The sequence below is a fragment of the Taudactylus pleione genome, unplaced genomic scaffold (assembly GCF_031769625.1).
Source record: "Taudactylus pleione unplaced genomic scaffold, aTauple2 ptg000455l, whole genome shotgun sequence".
Classification (NCBI taxonomy): Eukaryota; Metazoa; Chordata; class Amphibia; order Anura; family Myobatrachidae; genus Taudactylus; species Taudactylus pleione.
Window position 1 is genome coordinate 1332161 of NW_028284857.1, and position 9483 is coordinate 1341643.

At 54.5% G+C, this 9483-nt stretch overlaps 1 protein-coding gene across 2 annotated transcripts; it reads right to left on the reverse strand.

Annotated features, from left to right (window-relative positions):
- Positions 1-458: 458 nt before the first annotated feature.
- Positions 459-9255, reverse strand: PKLR (pyruvate kinase L/R). Of its 2 annotated transcripts, none has more exons than XM_088448489.1 (11): positions 9162-9255; positions 5608-5781; positions 4816-4907; positions 4604-4735; positions 4004-4190; positions 3463-3733; positions 3217-3367; positions 2946-3098; positions 2261-2427; positions 1796-1977; positions 459-651 (listed from the first exon to the last, which is right to left on the reverse strand). In XM_088448489.1, the coding sequence occupies exons 2-11, from the start codon at positions 5759-5761 to the stop codon at positions 548-550; spliced, it is 1593 nt and encodes a 530-aa protein (XP_088304615.1). In that variant the 5' UTR covers positions 5762-5781; positions 9162-9255; the 3' UTR covers positions 459-547. The 2 variants fall into 2 exon arrangements, with proteins under 2 accessions (XP_088304615.1, XP_088304616.1); XM_088448490.1 differs by having other exon boundaries at positions 9124-9225.
- Positions 9256-9483: the final 228 nt, after the last annotated feature.

Genomic DNA, 9483 nt, shown 5'->3' on the forward strand with positions numbered 1-9483 from the left:
AACCACAGGGCATAATGGGGCAGGCGGTTGCCTATGTATTGGCATAAGCAGTTAGCACCAAGGGGGCACAGTTGCTCACAGGTCACCATCTCACACCTGTACGAGGGTATATTACCAGCGTGCCCATGTACCGTTATATGGAGATATTAATGCAGACAGCTGTGGCAGATTACCCATAATCCCTGCTGCTGAGTGCCATAGTCACAGCTGTCTCTAGCTGCAGCCTGCTCTAAAAAGATTACACAGGGTCACCCTGCTCCGAATAAGGCAGTCCCCCTCCCTGCCTCTCCAGGGCATATGGTGCAGAGATTTAAGCCAATCAGGTAGCAGCTCACTGTCCCCTCCATAATATAAGTTATTGGCCATTAATCCTCCATCTGATTAATCATCCAGCCGCTGCTAAGCTGATGAGGAGGAATAGGGAGGCCTGACCCAGAACAGAACGAGACACACGAGAACATTGTTGGAATGTTTATTGAGAGGTTTCCCTCAGATTGTACATGGGCAGTGCCAGCTGGGGGATTGTCACATCATGGCCATTCCTCTACTAAACTTTCACCACCTGCATGATATTGGTATAACCAGACCCTGGTCTCCATCCAGTCAGGATAATGACTATGTCGTCCTTGTGCAGAAATCCTCGAACCTTCCCTGCAAGACAGTGAGCAGATTAATGTGGCACGGGGGGGGGGGGGGGGGGGGGGGGGGGGGGGTTTGTATATAATCTTACAGTCCTCTACAGAAACCAGGTCTGATCTACTCCATCGTCTTCTGAAGGAGGCCCAGGAAAATCCCAACTCCTCCCCTACAAACATACCTGGCGGAATCCTCCCATAAACCCGGAAGGAGGAGTGACGAGCCAACTCCTGCCCTACAGACATACCTGGCGCAATCCTCCCATACACCGGGGAAGGAGGAGTGACGAGACAACTGCTGCCCTACAGACATACCTGGCGCAATCCTCCCATACACCGGGGAAGGAGGAGTGACGAGACAACTGCTGCCCTACAGACATAGCTGGCGGAATCCTGCTATACATCGGGGAAGGAGGAGTGACGAGCCAACTCCTGCCCTACAGACATACCTGGCAGAATCCTCCCATACACCGGGAAGGAGGAGTGACGAGCCAACTCCTGCCCTACAGACATACCTGGCGGAATCCTCCCATACACCGGGGAAGGAGGAGTGACGAGACAACTGCTGCCCTACAGACATAGCTGGCGGAATCCTCCCATACACCGGGGAAGGAGGAGTGACGAGACAACTGCTGCCCTACAGACATAGCTGGCGGAATCCTCCCATACACCGGGGAAGGAGGAGTGACAAGCCAACTCCTGCCCTACAGACATAGCTGGCGGAATCCTCCCATACACCGGGGAAGGAGGAGTGACAAGCCAACTCCTGCCCTACAGACATAGCTGGCGGAATCCTGCTATACACCGGGGAAGGAGGAGTGACGAGACAACTGCTGCCCTACAGACATAGCTGGCGGAATCCTCCCATACACCGGGGAAGGAGGAGTGACAAGCCAACTCCTGCCCTACAGACATAGCTGGCGGAATCCTGCTATACACCGGGGAAGGAGGAGTGACGAGACAACTGCTGCCCTACAGACATAGCTGGCGGAATCCTCCCATACACCGGGAAGGAGGAGATTAGAGAAGATCCAGCTCCTCCCAGACAGACCATAATGAAGACCCTTCTCCACCTAAAACTCTTGGCAGGGCCCCAGCCACACCTCTCTATATTACATGCACTCAGTACTGATTATCTACTAAGGTTGGGCCAGTCTCACCAATTTCAACACCAAACTGCACTCTTCGGTCAACGTCATCAGCCCAGGCATCCTGCTGTGGCTCCCGGTATAAGACTGGAAACACGCCGCGGTTCAGGTGAGCCTGCCGTGCTACCTGCTCGTTCCGTGTGACAGCAATTATGGGAGCACGAGGACGGTACCGAGACAGAAGTTGAGCAGACCTAGGAAGGGAATGAACAATTAGGAGAGTGTAGAGTGGATAACAGGCGATCAAACAGTAAAAAAAAAAAAAAAAAAAAAATGGACAGAACAATGGTAGCGCATCCCTCCATGCAAAGAACAGGAACAGAGCAGCGGTAAAGCATCCTGCAGATGGAGCGTTCCTCTCCCGGCACTAGGGACAGAGCAGCGGTAAAGCATCCTGCAGATGGAGCGTTCCTCCCCCGGCACTAGGGACAGAGCAGCGGTAAAGCATCCTGCAGATGGAGCAAGGAGACACCTTACCTGCCGGAAGTAGTGAGAACAATGATTGCTCCAGCGCAGCACTTAAACGATGCCTCCACCGCACCGATGGCGGTCACCTCTGTTGGGTCTTGAGTCAGAGGGGTCAGTCTGCGCAGCTCTTCAAACAACTGCTGATTATAGATGGCGGCTTCAGCCTCGCGAGCAATCTAGACAAAGACGACATCTGCATCAGGGTTATGCCTAAAGCCTGCCTGCCATACATTCCTAGCACAGAGCAGGAACACACAGTATGTACTAACATTTACTTCTTCCCAGGGGGGAATAAACAACGGCATCACTATATTGTAATTATATTTCACAAACATTAGACATTTAAAATGAGCAACTTTATGAAGTGACCGTAGCGCTCGGACCCAGAGAAGCTTTATCATCATCATTCAGGAGGCGCTGTGTGAGTATTACGTGAGACACAGAACACGACACACACAGGACAGCAGAAGGGCCACCTACCCCCCCGATGCTGGTGAATGGATCCGGCACCTGTCACCCCAACAGCTGACGTGGGGACAACAGACATCTGTGCAGAGAGACTTCTGGCGTTTCTCTAACATAGAACGCCAGCATGCTAGCAGCAACATGTAATGTGCTCAGGAACACGCTACCAGTCACCTCACACTGGACAGACAGGTACCCCGGAATATAACAGGTGCTGGACATAACTTACCGCGTGTTGCATGTGAACAGACTCCACAGGATACAGGCCCTTGGCGGTTTCTCCAGATAACATGATACAGTCGGCACCGTCCAGAACCGCGTTGGCCACGTCGCTACTCTCTGCGCGGGTGGGACGAGGCTTCTTGATCATGCTCTCCAGCATCTGTAAGGTGGGAGCGTAGGGCTCAGTATACACACCATGAGAGAAGGACAAGCAGCTGGTACCACCTTACTGCGCAAGGGGCGGGAAGATCACCCCTCTAAGCCTACAGTAGTCTCACCTGCGTAGCACAGATGACTGGTTTCCCTGCCCGATTGCATCGTCCAATCATCATCTTCTGGGCAAGAAACACCTTTTCTGCTGGGATCTCAATACCAAGATCTCCACGGGCCACCATTATACCATCGCTGGCCTCCAGTATCTCATCAAACCTTCAGCGAGAAGACAGAAAACAAGAGCTCAGAAGCAGGTACTAAGTACAGAAGAGCAGAGTCTAAATGCCTAGAACACACCGGAGAACAGTCACCTTTCCACCCCCTCATGGTTCTCGATCTTACTGATGATACGGATTTTGCACCCTTTCTCCCCCAGCTCTTGGCGGATGGCTGCAACGTCCTGCGCTTTGCGAATGAAGGAGGCAAACACCATGTCTACGCCTTGCTCAATCCCGAACTTTAGATCCAAGCGATCCCTTTCAGATAATGCTGGGAGATCCACTTCAGCTCCTGGCAGGTTCACTCCCTTTCTGCTGCACAGGTTACCCCCATTCTCCACCTCTGCCAGACAGTAATCCGGACCTTGCAGGAGAGAAAGACAGGCTCACCCACCAAGCCCTTCAGAACATAACTCAGATCTGGGCTTTACAAGAGCCAGAATAAAATGCTGTGCCCATAACCAGGTGCCAACAGTGTTATTGCTGCCAGTCAGAGGCATTTTATTCAGCGTAACCTCCTGCTGCAGCAACAGACTCACCTATGATCTCCTATTCACACCCCCCTTCCTCTGACCCAGCAACTCACCCATAATCACACCACCGCAAAATGCCTTCTCCAACCCCCGTGACTCACCAATTTCTCTGACCAGCAGGGAGATAAGCCCATCATCCACAAATATCCGGCCCCCGACCTTGACCACTTTACAGATGTTCTTGTAGTCCACCCACAGGGTCTTCTCATCACACTTGTCTGAGAGCAAGTCATCTGTTACCACTTTAATGACTGAACCTTTTACCAGCTCCACCTCAGCATTCTCCCCCTGAGATAAACCACACGCAGTGTTAGTACTGGAGCCATGTTTCCAGGACAGAGCTGTAATCCTAGATCTGGTGGAAGACTACAGCCAGCATGGTGGGGCAGCTCAGATGCCATAGAACACACAATGTATGGTTTATATGGGGTGTAGAGGTGTGACCCCATGTATACTGATCAGTCAGTAGATACCCGAGCGGGCGATATGAAGACTGTTGGGCTACAGAGGGTAATTAGAAGAATTGACTGCAATTGAAGCCACAGATTGGTACAATGTTTCCTGGTCTGTATATTGTGCATGGACATAATGTACTTCGTATTGGTAGTCCTTTCTGTGATAAGAACAGATCTAACCAGAGCATAATCTCTGCTACATGTAACATTAAACCCTTTAAATAAACCATCTGCTCTCACACTCACCGTCTTGATGACCCCAGTGCGAATCTCTGGCCCCTTTGTGTCCAAGGCAATGGCCACTGGTCGGTAGAACATGGGGTTGACAGCAAAGCTTTCAGTGGCCTCTCGCACGTTCTTAATGGAGCCGGCGTGGTACTGGGGAAAGGTAGGATGTTAGGGCAAATCTCATAACATGCATCAGATGTCATCTCTGACGTAGGCCCCCACCGGCTCACCTCATGGGTCCCATGGGAAAAGTTCAATCGGGCGACATTCATTCCAGCTTTTATCATTTCCTTCAGCATTTCCACTGACCGGGAGGCCGGACCTGAGAGAGGTGAGGCCAACATTAGGTCCCTATACTGTCCAGGAGCCCAAACTCACACGGGCCCTGAGAACAAGGTAAGGCCGATACAAGGTCCCTCTACTGCCCAGGAGCCCATATCCACATGGGACAGAGCGGTGAGGCCAACATTAGGTCCCTCTACAGCCCAAACCCCCACAGGGGACTTGAGAGAAGAGTGAGGCCGGTACTAGGTCCCTCTACTGCCCGGAGCCCAAACCCACATCGGACCGATAGCGCGGTTAGTCCCTCTACTGCCCAGGAGCCCAAAACTCCACAGGGGACCTGAGAGAGCGGTGAGGCCACAACCAGGTCCCTTTACTGCCCAGGAGCCCATACCCACACGGGACCGAGAGAGTGGTGAGACCAGTACTAGGTCTCTCTTCTGCCCAGGACTCCAAACCCCCACAGGGGAGCGGAGAAAAGTGAGACCGCGACCAGCATTAGGTCCCTCTACAGCCCATGGGTGGCATTAGACAGATGTCAGCCTGGGAGATTATAAAACACCCAACAGATTCAGGGCTTTGACTAGAAGGACACAGATTGGGGGGCCCCTACGGAGAACCCTCACCTAGAAGGCAGTGTCTGTTATTAAGGTGACCGTTCTCGCTGGCTCACTGTACACATTTAGCGGCCCCAGAGTGCGCTCAGGGAGTGTGACGCTACATGAACAGCGACACTTTACCTATAGTACAGATGATGCTGGTGTTCCGGGCAGTGATGGGCTCCGAGTCTATGTCCAGCAAGCACAGATGTTCCAGGAAAGTGTCTGCCATGGAAGCGGTCAGCTGCTGCTTCTGGAAGAATGCCGTGCCGAGATCTTGAGCCAGGTGTGCCATGTTCTGAGAGAGACGTCTTGCTGGAGACAGACACACAGCATCAGGGTGAGACAGTCAGAGCATTAGAGACAGTACGGCAGAGGCCCACATGTAGTAGCACAGGATTTGCAGGCACTATTCCAGAGAGCTAACTGCTAGACTCAAAGCTGCAATTCCTTTTAAAGTCAAAACTCCCCTGTAATTGCCTGAACACTGTACACACAGCTATAACACTATCAGCTATTCTGCAAGACTCCAGCTTTTACATTTCTCAAACTCAAGAGTGTTTGGGAGAGTCAGCAAGCGCGAGACGGGGAGAGCCAGTGGCGGTGCCAGTCATACCGTCCAAAGTGGCTGATCAGAGTTACACAACTGAGCACAGTCTGGTTATACAGTGACCAGGAGCGAGCCAGAGGCAGCTGACAAGGCCTCCGGGATCATCAACACCACTACAGGCCCACTGGTGACATAACAGCCAACAAACCTTAGGAGCTAACAATTTAACCAACCTAGGGGTCAATCCAATTATACGCGATGCAGCCGCAGGTGCAAGTCAACGCGACAACGGTCGCACTTGACGGCAGCCTGAATTCGCTCAAGACAGTTGGCAGCCCCATAGGGCCATGTACAAAATTGTGCGAAATCAGCCTACAAGATGCGGTGCCGTTAGCTGCGTTTGAACACCGTGGCAGCGGCAAAACGCATCCCATTCGCACCCCTCCCGCCACCACAGACAGGGCGGCAGCCATTACTGCGACTAGAAAGAGGATGGGAGTTAGTATCGGGCACAGAGGAGGTGGGACGGGGGTTAGTATCGGGCACAGAGGAGGTGGGACGGGGGTTAGTATCGGGCACAGAGGAGGTGGGACGGGGGTTAGTATCGGGCACAGAGGAGGTGGGACGGGGGTTAGTATCGGGCACAGAGGAGGTGGGACGGGGGTTAGTATCGGGCACAGAGGAGGTGGGACGGGGGTTAGTATCGGGCACAGAGGAGGTGGGACGGGGGTTAGTATCGGGCACAGAGGAGGTGGGACGGGGGTTAGTATCGGGCACAGAGGAGGTGGGACGGGGGTTAGTATCGGGCACAGAGGAGGTGGGACGGGGGTTAGTATCGGGCACAGAGGAGGTGGGACGGGGGTTAGTATCGGGCACAGAGGAGGTGGGACGGGGGTTAGTATCGGGCACAGAGGAGGTGGGACGGGGGTTAGTATCGGGCACAGAGGAGGTGGGACGGGGGTTAGTATCGGGCACAGAGGAGGTGGGACGGGGGTTAGTATCGGGCACAGAGGAGGTGGGACGGGGGTTAGTATCGGGCACAGAGGAGGTGGGACGGGGGTTAGTATCGGGCACAGAGGAGGTGGGACGGGGGTTAGTATCGGGCACAGAGGAGGTGGGACGGGGGTTAGTATCGGGCACAGAGGAGGTGGGACGGGGGTTAGTATCGGGCACAGAGGAGGTGGGACGGGGGTTAGTATCGGGCACAGAGGAGGTGGGACGGGGGTTAGTATCGGGCACAGAGGAGGTGGGACGGGGGTTAGTATCGGGCACAGAGGAGGTGGGACGGGGGTTAGTATCGGGCACAGAGGAGGTGGGACGGGGGTTAGTATCGGGAATAGAGGAGCTGGGACGGGGGTTAGTATCGGGAATAGAGGAGCTGGGACGGGGGTATCGGGAATAGAGGAGCTGGGACGGGGGTATGGGGAATAGAGGAGCTGGGACGGGGGTATGGGGAATAGAGGAGGTGGGACGGGGGTATGGGGAATAGAGGAGGTGAGACGGGGGTATGGGGAATAGAGGAGGTGAGACGGGGGTATGGGGAATAGAGGAGGTGGGACGGGGGTATGGGGAATAGAGGAGGTGGGACGGGGGTATGGGGAATAGAGGAGGTGGGACGGGGGTATGGGGAATAGAGGAGGTGGGACGGGGGTTAGTATGGGGAATAGAGGAGGTGGGACGGGGGTTAGTATGGGGAATAGAGGAGGTGGGACGGGGGTTAGTATGGGGAATAGAGGAGGTGGGACGGGGGTTAGTATGGGGAATAGAGGAGGTGGGACGGGGGTTAGTATGGGGAATAGAGGAGGTGGGACGGGGGTTAGTATGGGGAATAGAGGAGGTGGGACGGGGGTTAGTATGGGGAATAGAGGAGGTGGGACGGGGGTTAGTATGGGGAATAGAGGAGGTGGGACGGGGGTTAGTATGGGGAATAGAGGAGGTGGGACGGGGGTTAGTATGGGGAATAGAGGAGGGGAGGCGGAAGTTAGTTTGGGGAATAGAGGAGGGGAGGCGGAAGTTAGTTTGGGGAATAGAGGAGGGGAGGCGGAAGTTAGTTTGGGGAATAGAGGAGGGGAGGCGGAAGTTAGTTTGGGGAATAGAGGAGGGGAGGCGGAAGTTAGTTTGGGGAATAGAGGAGGGGAGGCGGAAGTTAGTATGGGGAATAGAGGAGGGGAGGCGGAAGTTAGTTTGGGGAATAGAGGAGGGGAGGCGGAAGTTAGTTTGGGGAATAGAGGAGGGGAGGCGGAAGTTAGTTTGGGGAATAGAGGAGGGGAGGCGGAAGTTAGTTTGGGGAATAGAGGAGGGGAGGCGGAAGTTAGTTTGGGGAATAGAGGAGGGGAGGCGGAAGTTAGTTTGGGGAATAGAGGAGGGGAGGCGGAAGTTAGTATGGGGAATAGAGGAGGGGAGGCGGAAGTTAGTATGGGGAATAGAGGAGGGGAGGCGGAAGTTAGTTTGGGGAATAGAGGAGGGGAGGCGGAAGTTAGTATGGGGAATAGAGGAGGGGAGGCGGAAGTTAGTTTGGGGAATAGAGGAGGGGAGGCGGAAGTTAGTATGGGGAATAGAGGAGGGGAGGCGGAAGTTAGTATGGGGAATAGAGGAGGGGAGGCGGAAGTTAGTATGGGGAATAGAGGAGGGGAGGCGGAAGTTAGTATGGGGAATAGAGGAGGGGAGGCGGAAGTTAGTATGGGGAATAGAGGAGGGGAGGCGGAAGTTAGTATGGGGAATAGGGCAGGCACATAGAGCCATGTCAGGTAGTTCTAGTACTGGGAACACAGAAAGGGGGGGGGTCAGGTGCAGTTAGCACTGGGAACACAGGGAGGGGGGGGGGCGTGAGTGTCGGGGGCAGTTAGCACTGGGAACACAAGGGGGGGGGGGTGTCGGGTGCAGTTAGTACTGGGAACACAAGGGGGGGGGGTCTGGGGCAGTTAGTAATAGGGAATAGAGAGGTGGTAGATAGGGGGGCACAGTGAGCCATGCAGTTGTATAGTACATGGAATAGGGGGAGGGCGGCGGCAGGTGTTGGTACTGGGGAGGGGTGGCACGGAGCTATGCCAGGCAGTGGTAGAGCAGCACATGATGCCCTTTTCCTGTATCTGCGGTTTCGTACTTACTAACAAGCCTCCGGCTCTGACACCCGTTCCGTTATTACCTGTCACACTCGCCTAACACGTCCTTGCTAAAGACCCGGAAACACACTCACTGGGCGGGGCCTGAACTGACTTACTGCTCCTTCCTTATATAGGGCCTGCCCCTCACACTGCTACTGCCCTTACCTGCCCCCCGCCCTCCTTATATAGGGCCTGCCCCTCACACTGCTACTGCCCTTACCTGCCCCCCCGCCCTCCTTATATAGGGCCTGCCCCTCACACTGCTACTGCCCTTACCTGCCCCCCCGCCCTCCTTATATAGGGCCTGCCCCTCACACTGCTACTGCCCTTACCTGCCCCCCCGCCCTCCTTATATAGGGCCTG

Coding starts and splice junctions, on each gene's coding strand:
- PKLR (XM_088448489.1), bottom strand. CDS start 5,761: ATGGCACACCTGGCTCAAGATCTCGGCACGGCATTCTTCCAGAAGCAG. Junction 4,908..5,607: donor CAGCATCATCTGTACTATAG/GTAAAGTGTCGC, acceptor CACCTCTCTCAG/GTCCGGCCTCCCGGTCAGTG. Junction 3,099..3,216: donor CAGTCATCTGTGCTACGCAG/GTGAGACTACTG, acceptor CCCACCTTACAG/ATGCTGGAGAGCATGATCAA.